The sequence below is a fragment of the Erpetoichthys calabaricus genome, chromosome 3 (assembly GCF_900747795.2).
Source record: "Erpetoichthys calabaricus chromosome 3, fErpCal1.3, whole genome shotgun sequence".
NCBI lineage: Eukaryota > Metazoa > Chordata > Cladistia > Polypteriformes > Polypteridae > Erpetoichthys > Erpetoichthys calabaricus.
This window is the reverse complement of record NC_041396.2, coordinates 161,242,542-161,265,916: the sequence shown is the minus strand read 5'-3', so window position 1 is coordinate 161,265,916 and position 23,375 is coordinate 161,242,542. Positions and strand designations below refer to the sequence as shown.

At 39.2% G+C, this 23,375-nt stretch overlaps 1 protein-coding gene across 1 annotated transcript in view; it reads right to left on the bottom strand.

Annotated features, from left to right (window-relative positions):
- Positions 1–23,375, bottom strand: part of mocs3 (molybdenum cofactor synthesis 3) — a 69,090-nt gene that overhangs the window by 34,494 nt on the left and 11,221 nt on the right. The window contains exons 5-9 of the mRNA XM_028797457.2: positions 11,715–11,789; positions 10,266–10,383; positions 9,620–9,728; positions 7,806–7,868; positions 4,743–4,906 (exon numbers count right to left, since the gene is read on the bottom strand). Coding sequence (XP_028653290.1) covers positions 4,743–4,906; positions 7,806–7,868; positions 9,620–9,728; positions 10,266–10,383; positions 11,715–11,789 — 529 coding nt within the window. The remainder of the gene's footprint in view (positions 1–4,742; positions 4,907–7,805; positions 7,869–9,619; positions 9,729–10,265; positions 10,384–11,714; positions 11,790–23,375) is intronic.

The window sequence follows — 23,375 nt, the reverse complement described above, 5'->3', positions numbered from 1 at the left end:
GAGGATGGAAGAAACTGGGATCAGTTACTTCCTCTCGTTTTATTTGCATACCGGGAAGTACCTCAGATCTCTACAGGGTTTTCTCCTTTTGAAATGCTGTATGGAAGACAACCCAGAGGGCTTTTGGATATGCTAAAAGAAGGATGGGAAGAGGAGGTCCTCCCTACTTCAAATATTCTTGAATATATCGCTCAGTTACGCGATAGATTAGAGAAGATTCGACCTATTCTAAAAGAGAATTTGGAAAAAGCACAAGCAGCGCATTCACGTTATTATAATAGGAACACCACCATTCGGGAATTTGTCCCGGGTGATCGTGTTATGGTATTAGTTCCAACCTCCCATTCAAAATTGGTAGCACATTGGCAAGGCCCTTATGAAACTAAAGAAAGAAAGGGACTTGTTGACTATTTAGTTAAACAACCTAATCGTCGACCGAGTGAACGAGTTTATCATATTAACTTGCTGAAACTGTGGAAGGAAAGGGAACATGATCCCTCCTCCGGACAGCCTAGTTCACTTTTTATGTCCTGTGCTCATCTAAATTTTGGTCCCAATTTGACACCCGAACAAAGACAAGATCTCGAAACAGCTATCTTTTCTGCACCTAAAGTTGTGGATGAAGTACCTGGACAAACTGCCTTGATTGTTCATGATATCATTACCAACCCTGGAGTGATTGTCAGAGAGAGACCCTATAGGCTCCCGGAGACAAAGAAAGCGGAAGTAGAGTTAGAGATCGGACGAATGCTGGAATTAGGGGTTATTGAAGAAAGCTATAGCCCTTGGTCTAGTCCAATTGTCTTGGTTTCTAAACCCGATGGGTCATGGAGGTTCTGTAACGACTTTCGTCGACTTAATCAGGTCTCTAAATTTGATGCGTATCCCATGCCGCGAGTAGATGATTTGCTCGATCGACTGGGGAACACTCAATTCCTGACTACTCTTGACATGACAAAAGGGTATTGGCAAATTCCCTTAACGGATTCCGCTAAAGAAAAAAACGCTTTTAGTACAGCCAGTGGACATTGGCAATACAGGGTTCTTCCTTTTGGCTTGCACGGGGCGCCACCTACTTTCCAACGTCTGGTAGACACACTGCTACGGCCCCACAATTCATATTGTGCCACCTATCTGAATGATGTCGTCATTTATTCCGGCACATGGAAGGATCATGTACGGCAGGTTCAAACAGTACTCTCCACGCTAGCGTCAGCCGGGCTTCGTATTAACCCGAGGAAATGTTTCTTTGGATTAGGAGAAGCCAAATATTTAGGTTACCTAGTGGGTGGGGGTGTTGTTAAACCACAATGTCTTAAAATTGCTGCCATCATGAATTGGCCCCGTCCGATAAATAAGCGGCAAGTACAAGCATTTTTGGGATTGGCTGGTTACTATCGCTGTTTGGTACCGCATTTCTCAGAAATCGCATCGCCCTTATCTAATTTAACAAAGAAACGAGCACCTTTAAAAGTGGTATGGGATGAATCGGTCGATAGAGCATTCAGTGACTTAACATTGGCCCTTACGTCAGCACCTGTATTGAAATCTCCTGACTTTTCTATTCCTTTTATTCTCCAGACCGACGCATCGGCCACAGGATTGGGTGCCGTGCTGAGCCAATGTGTCGACGGTGCTGAACACCCCGTTATGTATCTGAGCCAGAAACTGCTGGAGCGGGAGACTAAGTATGCTGCGGTGGAGCGGGAAGCCTTGGCAATTAAGTGGGCTATCATGTCATTGAGGTACTACCTATTGGGGCGTGAATTTACTCTGGTGACAGACCATGCCGCTTTGCAGTGGATGTCTCTTCATCGGGAGTCGAATCCTCGTGTCACTAGGTGGTTTTTGGATCTTCAACCTTATCGTTTTAGTGTTACTTATCACAGAGGTTCCTTGCAGGCCAATGCAGATGCTCTCTCCCGTGTCCACAACCTCTCAGTGCAGGTCGCCCGACTGGATGGGTCTGGACTAAGGGGGGGTCATGTCACACACATGCGAGTTGGAGGCAGTCAAAGAGCCTAAAGGTGAGTGAAATATCGCGAGACAAAGGGTCATCACGTGGTGCTTACCTAAATCTTTTTTCGCCTACAGAAAACCTGACGAAAACTAAGAAGCTCCACTTCCGGGTTCAAAATGGCTGAAACAACGTCACTTCCGGTTTGCCACAACATCACTTCCGGCTCCACCATCCACTGCTTCCTGTCTCCCATCATCACTTCCTGCCAACCATTTCCTGTCCCATCATTCCCTCTGCTATTTAAACGCCATTTTGTTCACAGTAAAACATTCAATGTACTGAAGTCATCTGAATCAGTGTCGTTATTATTGTCTGGACGACAATATATGGGGATGGTCCCCAAACCTTTTTCTGTTTGTAGAAGTCTTTTTTTTGCGCAAGATCATTTATTACACTGTTTAGAACACTTTCTTCAGGGGTTTATGAAGCTTGGAGCTGGGAGGCAAAGAACAAAAGTTCTCTTACTGGAACGTAGTGTGGTTAGGTTTGGGGTTGCTTATCTTGATAACAAAATCTGGCGCTGTAGATTTTCATCCACCCCTCCCTACCTTTTCAAATCAACTCACTCAGTTTAGGGTTATAGAAAAGTCAAGCTTATCCTGGAAGCATAGAGTTCAAGGCAAGGACCAATGGTAAATTGGGTGCCATGCAAAATTTAGTACTTATTGATAACTGGAGGTATGCAGATAAGCAGCCTTCTAATCTCAGATTGCTCTACTGTTTAATTATTTAACAAATTTTTTTTGTGTGTGTGTGAGGTGGTATTCAAAGAAATAATTCTGTGATTATTTTTCTTAAAACATTTTTTTACTTTAAATCCTGTGTCTAAGTTACTCACTTAGGGACACTGTAGCTCATGCTCTGTGACATTTTTCTTAAGTACTGTACTGGCATGTTTCCACCTTGGAAGCCTAAGTATTTTTCCATGCCTTCATTACCTCACTGTTGGATTACTGCAGTTCTCTCATCAACTGCAGGATGCATTAGCAAACTACAACTGAAACAAAATACTGCTGCTAGTCCACTCACATTTGCCTCAGTATCTCATCTTAAAGACCCTGCTACTCATATGCATAGCTCTGAAAGTTAACCCTACTGAAAATGTGATTATACTGCTTACTCTGTACAAACCAGTACAATGGCAGAGATCTACCTGCACAATGGGTCTTCTCGATTCCAAGCCCACAACATTCCTCCTCCTGGCTCAGTCAGTTTTCTGATAATTACTTTTAACGTCTGTATCTTCCACCCAAAAAGTATAACATATGTGGATTATAGTTTGTTTTTTTACTTTCTTACCGAGCCAATATGGATGCCAAAAAAAATCAATAATTGTGTTATCATTGTATTTGTCTCTATAGATAACTATATACCTTTGGAGATTTATTGTGAAGCTCTTTTCTTGTGGGCTCACCTGCAAGATGAAGGGTTAGGGTCGGGTGTGATGCCAGATTAGTGGCGGGCAAAGACAGGAAGCACTAGAAGGACTAGATTCTGGCAATGGAGACTGACTTAGAACATTACGGCACCTGAGCTGCTGTGGGAGGTGGAAAAGTACCAGGTATATATAGTTGCTATGACCTCCACATATGTGCTCTGGAACCAAACTTCTTGATTGAGGGTGGTCAGTCTACTACTCCAGAGTTCCAATGTGTGAAAGACCTCAAATGGGTGTGGGGATACAGACAAGCCCCCAACTGAGAATGGTGCAATTGAAATTTTTTCTGCTGGATGTGAGGATTGCCTACAAGTTGCAGAAGGAAAACCTCTGAGTTTTGCTTGTGCCTGTTCAACAAACAGCTGTTCAGAGTATTTAGCCTTTTTAGAAAATATGGGTGAGGTGTTTAAAGGGGTGCTGCCCACTGTCTCAGTGTCTTACTGAATAACTTCAATGCTCATGTCACCTGGAGAGGTGTGACTATGAGGAAATGCTTGCTGGAACTGAACAATAATGGTGAGATGATATTGGATTTTTGTGTTAGTCAGGGATTGTCCACAACAAGCACCACATTTAAACAAAATGACTTAAGTGTACCTGGTACCACAGGACCTTTGGCTGAAGTTTGCTGATAGACTTTGCAGATGTGTCATCTGACCTGAAGCCATATGTTTTGGACACTCTGGTGAAGAGAGGGGCAGAGCTGTCAACTCATCATCACTTAGAAGTGAACTGGATTTGAAATGAGAATCGTTGGCCAGTAAAGCCTACACAAGCTGTTAGGGTTTCGTGACAATGCATGGCTATGATTTTTGTTCATGATGAGTTCCCATCTCCTACCTCTGAAAGAACTTCTCCCATGTGCAGAGAAAGGCTGGGAACATGGAGTTTAAATGGAACCTGTTCCAAATCTTAGTTGAAGAAGCAACTGTTAAAAGCTGTTGTCTTAAAGCATCCTGGCAATCTCAAGGCAGCAACCCTAGGACCTGATGATGGACCCCAGAGGTGTGGGATGCTGCCAGACTGAAGAAGGTAGCCTTCAGGGAATTTCTCTCTATGGGATCTCCTGACTAAACAGAGAGGTACTTGACTAGATGCATTTACTATTTGAAAATAATAAAGTAAACAAAAATATCATTAAATTCCGGGCACCCTCCCTTTGAAAGAGTTCTGTTGCTCAGCTAAAGTATGGTTGGAGTACTGACTGCCATGCAGGAAAATATAAATATTACACATCAATGTATACATAGTTTTAGCTATTACCATAAAACATTGCCTGCTGACCTTGTCAGTAGCTGTTGATCCACAGAATTGTTCATAATTGACAAGACTTTTGACTGTTGGTTCTTCTCCGCATACTACACATCCATTTTGCTTTGGTCTCAGTCTGATTGTGCGGAATCGGCCTTCTAGAGCATCAAACAGTAGCATCTGTTGGTGATATGAGGCTGAAAAATGCTATACTTAAGGAAAAGTCACAGAGCACCTTATAAAATAAAGCTTTTAATGTTTAGTTTATTTTATATCAAGTATTGCCACACTGACTAATTAAACACTTTGGATTCAAGGTAGAAAGATGCTTTAGTTAAAAATGAACATCAGGATTGATACATATGCAGTAAACATTCCTTTCCAGTCAGATAAATCCTAAAACAATTTATCTGAGCATAACACAGCATATTTAGTAAGGGCCAGTATTAAATAATAAAAGAATGGCATGTGTCCTGAGAAATTAATTTGTATATTTTACTCAAGATAGTTTAAATATAGACATCTGCTTACACAAACATTTGTTCCATTATCTGGTTTTATTATAGCACAAGGCAGCCCTGTAAGATTACAAACTTTTAAAATGTCACCATCATTAAGTATCTTGCTGTTTATAATGTGGTGAGGTTTCCCATGCAAGTAACTATATAATATGAACTGATGGAATAACTAAGCTCTCTCATAAAGTGATGGTACGGTTATCTTCATGTTCACTACTGACCCAAGTCCAAAGCTGCAAGCAGAACTGAAAGAAAAGTGAAAGTGGTGAGAAAAATGTACAGATGTGTAAGTGACAGTCTTTTTTTTACATTACAGGTTTTCTAGAAATTCGGGGCTTACATGGAAAGCATCTGGTACAAGTCATAAAACAATTTTGGATTTAAAAGGGCTGTTGTAAGGCAAACCCATGCTAACACCACACTCACACACAAAGGGTCAGTTTAGAGCCATAAAATAACTGAATGTGCTCTTCTTTAGACACTGGAGAATAATGTCTAAAAGTGTAATGTTTGCTTTATTTAAGATGAAAAGTAAATTTTACAATTAGGGCTTCTGGTGAAGCTTGTACATATAAATGTTTTATCTTGAATCGCTTTCATGGTGTACACTGCTTGCGGCTTGCTCACTACCTCAAACAGATCATAAAATATCTTGTGACCTGCATCCATAAAAATACAGAGTAAGGAGGATGTAACACAAAGCAATTTGATAAACTGGTGCAAGCCACAGTAGAATCTTTGCGGCATTTATGCACAATCACTTAACAGTGTTTAGTCTTTCCGAAGCCTCACTTGGTAAATGTAAATTGTCTCTTATATTTTTCTTAAAGAAATAATGATTTAGGTTTAAGGGATCGGATTATCCTGAGATGTTAATAGAGCAAAAGGTTCTCCACCTCTGTGGTTAAGGGTGCAGACAGTATGGAAAGGAGTATGTCCACACATAAAAAATGGGAAAAAGTGGGCTTTAAAAGGCTCAGCCTTCACATTGATGTGAAAGTTATTTTATGCTTTTTGTTAACCTGAAGTTGTACATAAATTGTGATTTATTTTTCTCCTTAATATAGAACTGAATAGTTAATACAGAACTGTATTATCATTTTTGCATTTCATGCAATTTTTTATTTCATATCAAACCACACTACTGTTCTTACATTAAAAAACTTCAAAACATTTCAATTCCTAGAAGTATGCCAAGAAAAAATGGTTGAGAATCCCTGACCTACACATATCACACAACAGTCTTCTATAGCATTGGCTTTGGTAAACAGGTCTACTATAATTCAGCATCATGTCATGTGACTACTATTAGCAGTAATCAACATAATGCTTCTCCTAAAGCATTGTGTTTATTTTAGTGGGGTGCCCTGAACAGATGGTACAACACTTTAAGGTATCTCTGGCATAAAACAAATGTAAAAAGTAAGTAGCTGCTCTTCAAAATGAATTCAAGATCATTCATCACTTCATAACATGTTGGTGTAAAATCCAGTCATGCTGAAACACACTTTTTTACCCCAATAACATTTTCCACAGATGTATGTTAAGATGCTGATAAATCGGTATGACTGATATTTCTGCAAAGTGGGTAAGAAATGTATACTACAGGTTACAATATCAATCCATCCATTCATTTTCAATTTAGCATTGTAGGGTACCTCATATTATTAAGGAATCTCACATTTTAAAATTTACTTTTTAGCATCAAACATAACGCTGAACCTCTGAAGAATATACTTTATTTTATCTAGGTCAAAGCAATATTTAAAAATACTGAATGGTTGTCAGTGAGTAACTAGAAGCCACATAATGTCATGTGACAGGAAACAACATAAGCCAATAAAACAGTTCTACGATTTATAAGCAGGCACAGTAATCAAAAAACTCCCTAAATCATTTCTCATTAAGTAAACTCATACAACACACCGTTTCTGTGCAAAGATTAAATGCAAGTCACTGAGGAAAACAGTTCACCAGAATTAAATCACAGTAAGTGTAATATTTCTAATGCATTCTACCTACCTTCTACCTACTATCTGCCTTCCATGTAAAAATAGTGCACCCTCTTGTGGCTGAAAGTTGTCATTTTAAAAGTGCCGCTTGGAAACACTAAAAAATGAAAATACTGCATCCTATAATTCATTGCTTTTTCTAATGCAACAAAAATGATAAAACACTAGGCTCTTAAAACATAAAATAATTTATTTATACACATTATTATGAAGTTTTTAGAGGTCATATTAGTAGAGTTACTGTTTGCCAGAACACACTGATATGTGCTGTACAATGTCACTGCCACAAAAAATTCAAAAGTTTTATATATGTAATTCTCTTTTCTATAAATTTATGTTAATTGAATTCTTAATCACTGTAAAGAAAAAAAATCAACCATAATATTATATACCCGAGAGAATGAAAAAAGATATTTCGAACATATAAATAAAGGATTTAATATGTTAAAACCACCAAGCCATTTATTTTGAAGAACATCTATCTAGTCAGCATAGCAAAAAAACAGGAACAAATCTAATATAATTACGACTTTCAAAAACCATAAAATGTAATACTGTAAGGATACAATCTTTTCCTGAAGCAATCTTGAGGATTTCCAGGGCTTGAAAGCATCCCATAATTCCTGGAACTTTATTTAAAAAAATGAGTTAATGCTGAAATGCTGGATGTTAAAATTTGCACTTGTGCATTGTCCTAAAGTTCTAAATGAGTCCACCACCTTCTAAACCAATTCATAATTACAGAGTTGCCAATATACAGATCCTATAGTGACAGCAAATTCATACAAAATAGATGCTGAGCCTAAACAAAAAGTTCATCACAGTATGCAGTCATGAATAAAAGCTCAGTCATGCAGGATTAATTTAGATATTCCAGATTCTCTAAAGCAGACCTGATGTTTCATATAAAACCTGCTATGCGTTGGTTATCACATACATGTAAGTAAGAATTTCACTGTAATGAGCACACATGGCAATAATGACACTATAATACTATAACCATACTGTATCTTTTATATAAAATTCCAATATACTATGCACACAATTTAAATCCAGTTTGCAAATTACAGTTCCTACATTTTGATTCTGAAAACAGTCCAACAATTTATAGTAAATTATTTAACATCGGTGCATGTACTTGAATGATGTGAATTACTGGTAACATGCATATTACTAAAGTTTTGTGTCCAAACAGTTCTGACACAACTATTCAGCAGGTACATTTTTATTATTATTTGATTACTTACACGCAATCACAAAGCAGTTGTCAATTGAAGCACTGAAGGTCAGGTGTAGCAAACAAATACAAGATTCATAAAGCAGTTTTGTGTCACTTAGCTTTACTTTTTTGCACAATAAATTGCTTCACTTTTGATATTTCTCTTTGTATACTATTTATTATGGTCAGTTAAGTTAAAGGTATATAAACAGTATTCATTCTAAACATAAAAAAGCTAAAATACACTAAATAAAAAGGACCATTTATTATATCTTACGGCAGCTGCCAATGACTTTAATTATTAAATGTTTTTTTTCTGGAGCAGAAAGCAGAATTACAGGAGGCTTGTAACATAACACATGTATAACACTATCGTATGCTTTTGTAATAATTTTATTTAACAAAGCATGCAAAACATATATATAGGCCTATTTAACATGTGAACTAACAGAATGATAAAATGTTGTTTCCCTGCTCCAAGCAAGTTACAGTAAATTACAGTAATTGTATATTTTCTAAAGTGATTTGAAAACACATGGTGCAATATGACGATTATCCATGTAATAATATAATTAACTAATTATTTTGAGTATGTTTGCTGCCTATCTTTAAAAAAATTAGGAATATGGATACAAAACTTGTAACTTGCAATTGCAACAAAGATTCATACACTAATATATTCTATTAAGTTTTTAAAAATATATAAATAAATAACACAAAACTGGTGTACAGGAGAGTTTATACATGTGGCCTATTGTATTTAAACTACCGTACTTAGGATTTAGGCCTCAATAATAAAAAAAGAAGAAAATAGGTAAACTATAAGGTTACCATTTAGCAATGCAAGGCAAATCTGCAAGTACAGTATTATAACTGGACACATTTTGGTCTTAATATGACAGTTATACTTATCACAGCCAGACTTTTTCATTAAACTATACTTGTGCATAGCCTTAAATATTTTGAGCTTAGTTAACAACACTTAGTTCATAATGTCTGAACAAATAGAGTGTATCAAATTTTCAGAAAATCAATAACAAATCATTATTGGTTTTGAGATACCTCCTCGCCAGATTAAAGTGTCTTAAGCAAAGAAAATATATATTGTGTAAAAAAATATATATATTTACAGCTATAATTTAATAAAAAAGAAACACTTACCAACACCAAGAACTCCTCCATCTGAGCAACTGGTGACAGTTTCTGGTGGAGGTGGTTTTGCATATAGACATCTATAACATGGACCCCCTTTGTAGTTGTATACAGTAAGCTACATACAAACATATAGTAAGCAGTAAATCACATGCAGTAATCTAAAACATTTAACTAATACAATTTTTTTAAGTGCAATACTGTTCCAAATGATAATGATAAATACTCAAGCAAATATTCAACCACAGTACAATAAATTAAGGCAGATTCAGTTCAAATTGTTTAACTCACCAATGGCATAAGTCAATTTCTGTGGTTTGCTACCATTAGCCAAACAAATCTATAATGATCAATACCAGCCTTCACCGAAGTAGAACAGTTAAAGAATTAGTTAATGTTATTGCCATCTGCTGGTTATTAAAACTTACACAGGAAGATTAGGTAAACCTCAGAATATTAAATAAATTGTGTAAAGTTTAGGCAAAATATACAGAAAGAAAGCAAATTAATCTTTAATGATATGAACAATAGTTTCATAATCATAACAATTTTCAGACACTTTTTGAAATGCATCTCACCGGAACTTCCAGTCATCATTACAATCACATTAATTTGATGCAGTTTTATAGCAAATGAATATTTCAAATTTTTTTACCTGGCCCTCTAACCTCAGAGCACTGGCAGAAACCAACGGTTTACCAGAAAGGACACAAGCATCATTTACAAGGTATCGGGTTGGAACATTATCTGAGCAGTCAGCCACAATGTCATACATGGAAGGATGGTCATTAAGAAAAAAACTTAGTTTTAACATGGCTAATTTAAATGCCAAATACAAATACAGTATTAATAATATATTAATACACTTTGCTAATGTTCATATACTGCTTACCAACTCATAACGCAGGCATATTTCTGTTTATTATGCTGAACAAAATACAGACATGATCTAACTTTAATTCAGTTCTTAATCATTTCAATCTCATCATGTAAGACAAAAATACAGTAATTATACATTAAGCGTATATTATCAACAATTATTCCTTGCAAGTAATTTCCTACTTGATCAGCAACAATATATATGTGGAAAATATTATTTAAAGAAGATATAGGGGCACAAAGGTGTGAATGTGTTTAATTTAGTAAGACTAAAGTGTTCAGTGGCTCTGCCTGACACCATGCACTCTGTATTAGGGACTATCCTCTGATTTTCATACCCAACAATATCTTGGCTATATCAATACGTCATTCATACCACTTACACACACACACGCACACGCACACACAAAAGAAAAAAAACTGATTGTTCATTGCCATCAACTAACAGCTCAGAGTGGAGAATATGCCAGTTTGAAATGAATGGGGTGCAAAAACAAACAACCCAATCAATTATAATCCTATCAGAAAAAACAACAAGATGCAACTGTAGTGAGCTAAGTGCCTAAAAAAGTGCATGGTTACAAACACATCCGATTCACAGTGACTGGGAGACCAGCATAAATGAGATGAACTCATGGTCCCACACTGTCATTATCAACAATGAAGGCTAGTGGAAAAGGAAAAACATTAGGTCTCTTCATATGAACATACCAGAATTGTAATGCAGCAGAGTGATATATTTTTTTTTAACTGATTAGTTGTGCCCCTTCCTATGCTCTTGTACTAGCTAACATTTTGATCTGGATAATGTTCCATGCCTCAAATTTGAAAAAGTCCTAGAGAGGTTTTCAGGGAAAAGACAATGGATTATAGGTGACAAATTTCAGTCCCAATAAATCTGCATGAAAAAATGGACAAAGGCATTCAGAGTTCTGACTCACCACTTTTTAAAAAAATATTATTGGATTTAAATAAGTATGGACCAGCTTCCTTGTGGTGTACTTAAAACATATTGTTATGTCCATGCAAAGTCAATGGATAACCATCACGTTGTGAAGAAGATGTATCTATAAAAATAGCTTCTTAGTGAAAAACAGAAGGAGAAGTAGAATGGGAAAAGCTTGGCAATATAGCACCACAAAAGAAAATTCTAAACAAACATACAAAATTCTGATATCACATGAGCACATTCTTGGACAACCATATGAATTAAAAAAAAGGATACTGCTGAATAAGCTGCAGGGCATTTTCAGGTGTAAGTTGCATATGATATGGTATACATTCTACTGTTGAGTTCAGCCTATTTACAAATTAGAAAAGAAAATATAAACAATACATTTTAATGGTTTAACTATTGCATAACATGTCGTAAAAATAAAAGTACACTACAAATGGTCTCCTTAAACACAGGTGAAGTTACAGAAATCTAATCCTAACTTCAGTTCTGTCAATTTATTAAGGTGACTCTGTCTTCATAAATACCATTTTGCAATTATTATTTCATCCATCCATCCTCTTCCGCTTATCCAAGGTCGGGTTGCGGGGGCAGCAGCTTGAGCAGAGATGCCCAGACTTCCCTCTCCCCAGCTACTTCTTCTAGCTCTTCCGGGGGAATCCCAAGGCGTTCCCAGGCCAGCCGGGAGACATAGTCCCTCCAGCATGTCCTGGGTCTTCCCCGGGGCCTCCTCCCGGTTGGACGTGCCCGGAACACCTCACCAGGGAGGCGTCCAGGAGGCATCCTAATCAGATGCCCGAGCCACCTCATCTGACTCCTCTCGATGCAGAGGAGCAGCGGCTCTACTCTGAGCCCCTCCCAGATGATTGAGCTTCTCACCCTATCTTTTGTGAATTTCCCATTGGGATTAATAAAGTATCTATCTATCTATCTATCTATCTATCTATCTATCTATCTATCTATCTATCTATCTATCTATCTATCTATCTATCTATCTATCTATCTATCTATCTATCTATCTATCTATCTATCTATCTATCTATCTATCTATCTATCTATCTATCTATCTATCTATCTAAGGGAGAGCCCAGACACCCTGCGGGGAAAACTCATTTCAGCCGCTTGTATTCGCGATCTTGTTCTTTCGGTCACTACCCATAGCTCATGACCATAGGTGAGGGTAGGAACATAGATCGACTGGTAAATTGAGAGCTTTGCCTTATGGCTCAGCTCCTTTTTGACCATGACAGACCGATGCAGAGCCCGCATCACTGCGGATGCCGCACCAATCCGCCTGTCGATCTCGCGCTCCATTCTTCCCTCACTCGTGAACAAGACCCCGAGATACTTGAAGTCCTCCACTTGGGGCAGGATCTCGCTACCAACCCTGAGAGGGCACTCCACCCTTTTCCGGCTGAGGACCATGGTCTCGGATTTGGAGGTGCTGATTCTCATCCCAGCCGCTTCACACTCGGCTGCGAACCGATCCAGAGAGAGCTGAAGATCACGGCCTGATGAAGCAAACAGGACAACATCATCTGCAAAAAGCAGTGACCCAATCCTGAGTCCACCAAGCCGGACCCCCTCAACAACCTGGCTGCGCCTAGAAATTCTGTCCATAAAAGTTATGAACAGAATCGGTGACAAAGGGCAGCCCTGGCGGAGTCCAACTCTCACTGGAAACGGGTTCGACTTACTGCCGGCAATGCGGACCAAGCTCTGACACCAGTTGTACAGGGACCGAACAGCTCTTATCAGGGGGTCCGGTACCCCATACTCTCGGAGTACCCCCCACAGGATTCCCCGAGGGACACGGTCGAACACCTTTTCCAAGTCCACAAAACACATGTAGACTGGTTGGGCGAACTCCCATGCACCCTCCAGGACCCTGCTAAGGGTGTAGAGCTGGTCCACTGTTCCGCGACCAGGACGAAAAACCACACTGTTCCTCCTGAATCCGAGGTTCGACTATCCGACGGACCCTCCTCTCCAGAACCCCCGAATAGACTTTTCCAGGGAGGCTGAGGAGTGTGATCCCTCTGTAGTTGGAACACACCCTCCGGTCCCCCTTCTTAAAGAGGGGGACCACCACCCCAGTCTGCCAATCCAGAGGCACTGTCCCTGATGTCCATGCGATGTTGCAGAGACGTGTCAACCAAGACAGCCCTACAACAGAGCCAGAGCCTTGAGGAATTCTGGGCGTATCTCATCCACCCCCGGGGCCCTGCCACCAAGGAGTTTTTTGACCACCTCGGTGACCTCAGTCCCAGAGATGGGGGAGCCCACCTCCGAGACCCCAGGCTCTGCTTCCTCATTGGAAGGCATGTTAGTGGAATTGAGGAGGTCTTCAAAGTACTCCCCCCACCGACCCACAACGTCCCGAGTCGAGGTCAGCAGCGCACCATCCCCACCATACACAGTGTTGACACAGCACTGCTCCCCCCTCCTGAGATGCCGGACGGTGGACCAGAATCTCCTCGAAGCCGTCCGAAAGTCATTCTCCATGGCCTCCCCAAACTCCTCCCATGATGAGTTTTTGCCTCAGCAACCACCGAAGCCACATTCCGCTTGGCCTGCCGGTACCTATCAGCTGCCTCCAGAGTCCCACAGGACAAAAGGGACCAGTAGGACTCCTTCTTCAGCTTGACGGCATCCTTCACCGCTGGTGTCCACCAACGGGTTCGGGGATTGCCGCCACGACAGGCACCGACTACCTTACGGCCACAGCTCCGGTCAGCAGCCTCAACAATAGAGGCACGGAACATGGCCCATTCGGATTCAATGTCCCCCACCTCCCTCGGGACATGGTCGAAGTTCTGCCGGAGGTGGGAGTTGAAGCTACTTCTGACAGGGGGCTCTGCCAGACGTTCCCAGCAGACCCTCAAAACACGTTTGGGCCTACCAGGCCTGACCGGCATCCTCCCCCACCATCGGAGCCAACTCACCACCAGGTGGTGATCAGTTGACAGCTCCGCCCCTCTCTTCACCCGAGTGTCCAAGACATGTGGCCGCAAGTCCGACGACACGACCACAAAGTCGATCATCGAACTGAGGCCTAGGGTGTCCTGGTGCCAAGTGCACATATGAACACCCCTATGCTTGAACATGGTGTTCGTTATGGACAATCCGTGACGAGCACAGAAGTCCAATAACAAAACACCACTCGGGTTCAGATCGGGGGGGCCATTCCTCCCAATCACGCCCTTCCAGGTCTCACTGTCATTGCCCACGTGAGCATTGAAGTCTCCCAGCAGTACGAGGGAGTCCCCAGAAGGTGCGCTCTCCAGCACCCCCTCCAGGGACTCCAAAAAGGGTGGGTACTCCGAACTGCTGTTCGGTGCATACGCACAAACAACAGCTAGGACCCGTCCCCCCACCCGAAGGCGGAGGGAGGCTACCCTCTCGTCCACCAGGGTAAACCCCAATGTACAGGCTCCAAGTCAGGGGGCAATAAGTATGCCCACACCTGCTCGGCGCCTCTCACCGGGGGCAACTCCACAGTGGTAGAGAGTCCAGCCCCTCTCAAGGAGACTGGTTCCAGAGTCCAAGCTGTGCGTCGAGGTGAGCCCGACTATATCTAGCCGGAACCTCTCGACCTCGCGCACTAGCTCAGGCTCCTTCCCCTTCAGAGAGGTGACATTCCACGTCCCAAGAGCCAGCTTCTGTAGCCGAGGATCGGACCGCCAAGGTCCCCGCCTTCGGCCACAACCCAACTCACACTGCACCCGACCTCCTTGGCCCCTCCCATAGGTGGTGAGCCCATGGGAAGGGGGACCCACGTTGCCTCTTTGGGCTGTGCCCGGCCGAGCCCCATGGGTGCAAGCCCGGCCACCAGGCGCTCGCCATCGAGCTCCACCTCCAGGCCTGGCTCCAGAGGGGGGCCTGCCTTTTCCATCCTTTAATATTTTTTTCTATTTGTGGTCCATTTTACAAAATCACTTGCTGTCAAATATTAATAGACATTACAAGGATTGATTAGAAGCGAGCATTAGTAAATGTATATAAGTTAAGGATCTCCTCCAAAGTTTAAAATCTTTAGTCTTCGAGATGGGGAGAATGGCCAAAAATTTGCATCATGATACATATAATTAAAAATGATCATGGTTGCTGTATATATCATGGTAAAATCTATCGGCATATGCTTTTCAGATTTAATCCAGTTTCTGTTGGTCTAGTTTCACAGGTTAACAGTGAGTAGCTCTACTGTTCTATGGTGAGGCTTCTTTTCATATGTGCAATTTTAATCAACTGAAGTAATTCCAAAAAATGGTTTACCCAATTTATTTCCTTACGGAGACATTGGCTTGCACAAAGATTTACAACATGTTCCCAATAAAAGAACCGGCAAGCAAATAAGGCTTACTCAATGCCAATTTTATGCATACAGATTAGCAATGAGGAATACATTTAGTATTTTGCATTCTAGTGGCAAACTACTCCAACAGTACATCTTAGATGTGTATGTTAAAACAGAGGGCGTGCGTCTCAACTATCTCAGATTACATCAACAAGATCTGCGCAATGAACAATACAAAGGACTATCAGACGCACTGCAAGCAAATGCTGAAAATAACAACGTACGCGTAGGCAAAATGATATTACCGTCCACATTTCCAGGAAGTCCAAGATACATGCAACAAAACTATCAGACTGCCATGACCATAGTATGTAAATTCGGAAAGCCCGATTTATTTATCACTTTCACATTTAATCCTGCTTGGCTGGAAATTCTACATGCACAGTGGGATACCCAAAGACCAGAGCACAGACCTGATATTGTAGTACGAGTAGATCTTTCGACTCATTATCTGTCGTCTCCACCAAAACACCTATTCACAACTGCGTCTTTCAAGAAGTATTTATTTCTTCTTGATTTCTGAATTCCTTTCTCACCGTTTTCCGTTCCTATTCTTACAGGGCTTTGGCTAGTTCCAAAATATTTGTATTGTTCAAAATAAAAAAAAAATAAGAAGAACTGAAGTAGAAAAAAAAACATATTCCACACACCTTTTAACATACAGAATATTGGAAACTGTGTACTGTATTGACAATACTAGACTGACAATATATAATAATTGCAAAGAACTATTCTTCCCACTTTCTCTGGTTTCCCATTGGCCAAAAATAAGCAACCCTAACTAAACTTTAACAGTGCCTTTCAAAACATCTTTGTGAACATATAGAGAAAAAAGTAAAATGTACATCTACTGTACATTTACTAAATACTACCTCGGCAGAGGTTATCAAAACAAGCCATACAATACAGGCTACTAAAGAAAGCTTTCACACTACAGAGATATGACCTTGAGTGCATACATTTCAATTTTTAAAATCCTCTTTCTACACAAATCAATGTTGGTGGACAATTTTTTAAAAGATATACTAATGAAGAAATACCCTTATTTGTACTAAACAAAACTTCAATTCCATTGCTTTCTAACCTTTAGGATACACAGCATTTCAACATTCATGGATCAAAACATGTAAAAAATAACGCATCTTATTGCTTACTTATACATTTTTTTTATTTGTGCTTAAACTTTTCCACTAATTTTGAAAAAACTCTGTAATGCCCACTACTTTCCTTTGGTGTCATAAGCAAGTGCTAAATTTGCTCAATGGTTAATGCAGGCCTACCATAATATAGTTACAGATTGTGGAAAGTACCTGTATTAAATTACATCACAGATTTATTTGTTGCTGGTAGCACTGAATATCTCACTGGTTTTGTAGTACTTTATTTTCCTAATTTTTACATGTCTGCATAATGTTTACTTGCGCAATCATTTAACATTTGTAAAATTCATACATGAACATTCTGCAGAAAGCATGTTAATTGATAACTGCACAAGTTTGAACGGGCTTCTTCAGAAATCTATAGATATGTTTTAACAAAAAAAAATGCAATGTTTTGTTATCATATCATACAGTATACAAAACATGATGCAACAACCTGAGTTACAGCAGACGAAGGACTGACACACAGACACAAGCAGCTATTTAATAGTCCTTGAAAGGTCTCTTTATTGTCCCTTTAAGAAAGGACCCTGGGCAACTCTTGTAGTTACCCTTGGGAGATGAAGCTCTTCCTCTTCCTCTTGAGAAGAGACAGCTGTCCTCACATGCCTTCACACTGCACTGGACTCCTTCCTTCTTTTTTTGAGTATGCGTTGGACCATCTGGCCTGCTACACTGTTCATTGCATCTCCTTCTAAGCTCTTCCAGCATGCACGGCTCCACCCTCACACCTGTATAGCCTCATCCTGCCCTTCTCTCACAGGTCACGTTGCTACAATAACAACTCAAAATACAATTTTTAACAGTAATCAAACAAAAGTACCTGTTCCCTACTACCATCTGATTCTACTGACCAAGATTATTATTGTACCATGCATTTTCTGCAAAACACAACATTTATATATAAATTTAATCTCTGAAACAAACACACTTTCAGTTTTATGACATGTAGGGCTGTTCAATTATTTATTTGCATGTGAACATTTATATTTAGCTATGGCAAGTTAAAGTCTGTGAGGACTTTCATCTTCACAGTTGTACTGGCAAATAATTTCCAGGAGGATAATTAACAAAGGAGGCTTTTTGATCAACCATGGTTAAAATTATACACAAAAAAATTCTACCCATTGACAAATCTCTACCAGTGTACTACACAACCCTAACTGTCATGCTGCTGGAATAATTTTTAGGCTAGTTTTAGATTCTCAAAAATAATGGCCACAAATTCTGCTGAAGTATTCACAATTATATGGTACAACCTGTTTTAATAGCAACAAGGTGCTCAGGCCCTTAAAATGAATAATAGTCTCAAATCATATAATATTTCATCCTCTATACTTTCCAGCAAAATAAAAAAAAAAAATTCAGCTTCAATATGTCTGTCTAGAACACACTGCCCCAGAACCTTTATTCCACACACAGATGATATTTCTACCAACTTCACATAATTCATGTTCTTTTCTTAGAGCCTAAGTTTCTTTCCTTCCCACCTACTGTTTCGATGGAATTTCTAAATTTATTTCTGACAAACGGCTCATGCACCTTGGCAGTGATTATGGCAAAATATTCCTAAAGACCATTTTAATGTTAACCTACAGTTCTTCGAGAAATTATGAAGCATCTTCCATTATGCTCATGTGGTGAATTCTGTCAGTGTAGAGATCTAGGCACTAAGCGCTGGGAGGCTTGGAGATAGGCAGCCAGAAGTTGCAAACACAGAAACACACCACTGATCACTTAAAAGCTGCTCTATCCACAAATGGAAAAGGTTCTTTGTAACTTTAAGGACTCCAGATCACGACTGGCATGTAGCACTTGGCCTTGACACCACAGAATGAATTTCCAGACTGAGATAGTGAAGCAGGATGCCCTTAAACTGCTATCAATGCTGAATTTTCTCCATTTATACATAATCCATTTACTGTGAAGAAGTTGAGTTTAAATCCCTTACACACTACCTTGAAACCCTAATCAGGCAAATGGGTGTCAGTAATCTTACTGCCATGGGCCCCAGAAGCTATTTTTATATTGGTATTCAGTTTTATCCCTCATCTGGATATCAAACTAGGTCAGTGTCTTATCTTTGAATTGATATGTCATTCAAGAGACATTTTAACAATCTGTTTTTACTCTGCACCTGGATTGGGACACAAAATGTAAATTGTAATTGGTTTAGAAGAGGATTATACCAGAGGTGTGCTAATTTTTAATGTCCCAGAAAACAGCTAACTTTGACCACCACAAAATACAGTCATCATTAAAATGAGGATTAGACTGCCATATGTGCACAAAACATAAAAGATATAAAACTTTTAAAATGGTGTTACTTTCTAGCTGCACTATAAAACACAGAAATTTAAAGCATTCTTAATGTATTTAACATACGATAATTTCTGAAATTACAGGTTGTGATGAGCAAGAACTTACCAAAAAACACTTCATATAAATAAAAATTATTGACGTGTGTGCCCTTTAACAAATGATCTGCTGACGAAATTCACACATTCAAGAAGCAGACTGAGCAGTTTGACATTTAATCATTATGGTTTCAAGTTACAGATAAAATCTAACAGGAAATTCTAAAGTTCATTGTGGACATGGTAGGGATTATAAGACCAGTCTTTACGTTATGGCTTCACACTACCATTTTAAAACAAGTTCATGCTGTACTTGACCTATTACATTTTGAAATATCAGTACTCATGTTATTGCCAAGGAGTAAGTGACCCGAATGTTAATTCATCAACTCAGATTGGAAAGTCAGAGCTAATTTAATATGTGGCAGACAGGAGTTTTTTTCCTTAATGTAACAACAAATGGTTGGTTATTGGCTTGTGAGGATATATAGGCTTGGGGAAGGATTTCAGCGCAAGATTTACGATAATGAAATAATCATCATGGACTGATTTATCTTACCACGTGCATATAACTAACATTTACTGATAGGTAACTGAAAAATAAATTCTGCTAAAAAATCAATATTAAGAATAAAAATTGAAGCATTATTACAATGGTGCTACATGAATTGCAGAATACCAAGATCACACTGGATATTTTTTTGCTTTGTCAGGTTTGTGACATTTGCTGTTGTGAGATTTTACTTTGTATCATAGTATGGAGGAGACATCGCCCGATTAATATTACTGTGTATTTAATAAACAATTTATATTCAAATATCAAGTGTCACAAACTACAGATGCTTTAATTATTTCACTTCTCTTCTTACATTTCTTCCAACTTTAAAGCTATCTTTATGAAATTGAACTTATCAATTTCAGATTAATCCATTTTTTCAAATTAATTTCAGTTGCCTTTGATCTGTAAGTGCTTAGGCTTTGTTACTGCTTATGTTTGTGAACATAGGTTTGGAATGACTTTAACTGCAGTAAACTGGAGACTGCCTCCCATTCGCTCTTGTACCATTCAACAAGTGTGGTATGTAGTTTTACTTTTAAATCGACCTATTTAATTTGTCTTTTTTTTATCTCTTAATAGATAATTCAGTATTTTTCAAGTCAGAGTTATTTCTTCACAACCACAATATACATTAGTTTGCCACATGATATTACATTCAGAAGTGAAGAGTATTTTAAATTGTAAAAAAACAACTAACTCATTTGTGTTTTATAATGGAGTTTATGGATATTGGGTTCCCATTATAAAGAAAAGCCTTATAACGTTTAGAATATGTCCATGTTTCAAGCCAAAAATGTTACTGAGTAATGATCCATGTCTTGTGATTACACACAAGTTGCAAAACAGTTGTGCATTTTGTCGTAAGAAAGAAAAAAAATCAAAAAAGAAAACCACTGCTGTTAGATTTAGCCATCTTAAAAGACTGGCTGTGCACCTCACTTTGCCAAGTTTGTCTTCCTCCACAGTTTCATTTCAGCCTCATTGTGTTACTGTTCTTGCTGCAGCCTGCAGAACAGGAAGGAAGTGCTTGGACTCAGGGTTGTGGATTCACCTCGGTAAGTCACTGACAAGTGCTTTTATTGATATTATTGAATGTCCACGACAAGATGTAGATTGCTGTCTCAGTTCTGTAGAAAATTAGACAATAATAACTGAAAAAAGTCACACAAACACTTATATTCATTCACTATATGGAGGATTCCATATGTGCTTCAATGATAGAGAAGTGGTAAGGAGTGAACAGACATTGTAGGCATTCTTTCATCCACCAAGCATTGAAATTAGACAATAATAACTGAAAAAAGTCACAAGTGTAAACCAAGATTCACACATTAGACAAAGTAGTGTATTTGGGATTTTGTGTCAGGTACCAACTAAGTCAGTGAATTTTACAATTTTATAAAAATAAATTTTGCAGATTAAAATACTTATTTGTAGAATATTTAATTGAGCTGCACACAAAGACAGTCTTCTTCCTCCTCCTCCTCTTCATCTTCTCCCACTTCTGTGTGCATTTGATGTGTTTAATAAACCTTTCTTCATATAGCTTGATCCTGTACCACCTCCTCAGTCAAAATCTTTTCCTTCAAATCTTCTTTTACTTTATCCATCCATCTCTGTTTTGGCCTCCCTCACTTTCTCTTCCTACTTACTTCCATTACCATCAATCTTTTGCTCACATATTCATTGTCGCTCATCATCACATTTCCATACTACTTTAATCTGCTTTCCTGTACTTTCTTTTATTGTACCTTTGCTAGTATCATTTTCTTTTTTGTAACTCCACAAATCTATCTCAACATTTTCATTTCTTCCACATTTAACCTCTTCTCCTGCACCCCCTTTACTCAGCTCCAAACATCACTGCTGGTCTTGCAACGGTCTTAAAAACTTTTCCTTTAATCTCTGTCTTAAGCCTTTGATTACACAGGTATCCTGAAAACTCCTTTCAATTGTTCCATCTTCACCGCACTCTATGGGTTATGTTCCTCCATTCCTCTGGTATTCTCTCCTGTTCATAGATCTTCTGCATTTGATTCCAGAACACATCTACTCCCCTGTAGCAGTAGAGGTATCGATCCACCTCTTGAACCCTCAGGTACCACTCCAAACACCAGGTAAAAGTACAAGACTTCTTTATTTTATAATAGTACAGTGCACCAAGCACCCTCCACTCCACACTACTCATATACTTAATTCTCCAAATACAAACCAATCCTCCTCTCCCAGACACTTCGCCACCCTACCTCCCAGCTCAGCTCAGTGTACTTGGCTTTCCCAGAGTCCTTTATATCCCCTGACCCGGAGGTGTTCCTGTTCCATTACCCACAAGTCCTTATTCCTTCCGGGTCAGGGTAGAAGTCCTTTTCTTCAACCTGGAAGTACGTCATCTCTCCTGTTCACGTGATCAGGATGTACTTACAGGTTATAGGGCACATAAGAGTCCACGAGCCTCCCTACAGCGACTCCCGGTGGACCCCAGGGTATCCAGCAGGGCTGTGTGTAGAAACTACAAAGTCCATGAGGCCCTGCTGGAATTCGGGGCACGTCCACGCTGTCAGAAGAGCTCCTCCTGGCGGCTTGGGGGTGAGGGCCGGAATATGAAGCCGGCCATCCATCACATCCCCTTTCTCCTGAAGTCTTTCACACTTGAGCTGGTACTTCTTCTGTTCCTGTGGCATTTCCATTTTTCATTTTTTTCCTTTACTTCCTCCTTGTCTATTCTTAGTACTAGCCCTTCATCTGGGACTCCTTTCCCAAATACTACTCATGGATTTTCTTCCATCTGTTCTTGATACTATCACGCTTATTCAGGAGACAGTATTATTTATTAGAGTTTGAGGTAGCAAAACTAAAAAAAACTCAGTTTTCCACTTATACTAATAAAATATTCAATGTTTAGGTTGCATTGAAACCATTATCATTAAATGATTTTGACAGTTAAATTCAATAGAGGTTATGGCAAAACTTTGCACTATAATAACTTATACCTAATTTGTAGTAGAGTAACAAAGTTCACCCAGTAATATCAGTTCCAGGGAAGAAGTTAGTACTAGTACAATAACATCACAAGGTATTGTGCACAACCAGAACTAAAATCTCTTGTATATGAACAATTTACAATTTTCACCTAACCCAACCTGCAAGTTTTTGGCAACCCACAAGGATCCAGGGGGAAGGGGTATGGTTCTCTATACAGTCAGTGCCTGGACCAAAATTTGATAACTTGCAAAGCTAACATAAATAGAACCTTGGCAAGAATTAAAATCCAGACCATTGGATATGTTGTAAACACTGTGCTAAAGCCTATTTGTTTGTAATAATGTCTCTTACATCACAAAAAAGAAACAGCACAGCCATAATTTGTTGGGTGGCATATCAACATGTACTTAAGATAAAAGACATCTTCTATTCCAAATGCCAAAATGGAAACACGGCGTATGATGTTTAATTCAATCTAAATAAAAAAAAGCAAAAGCTTGAATTCAGCTTTCTTTA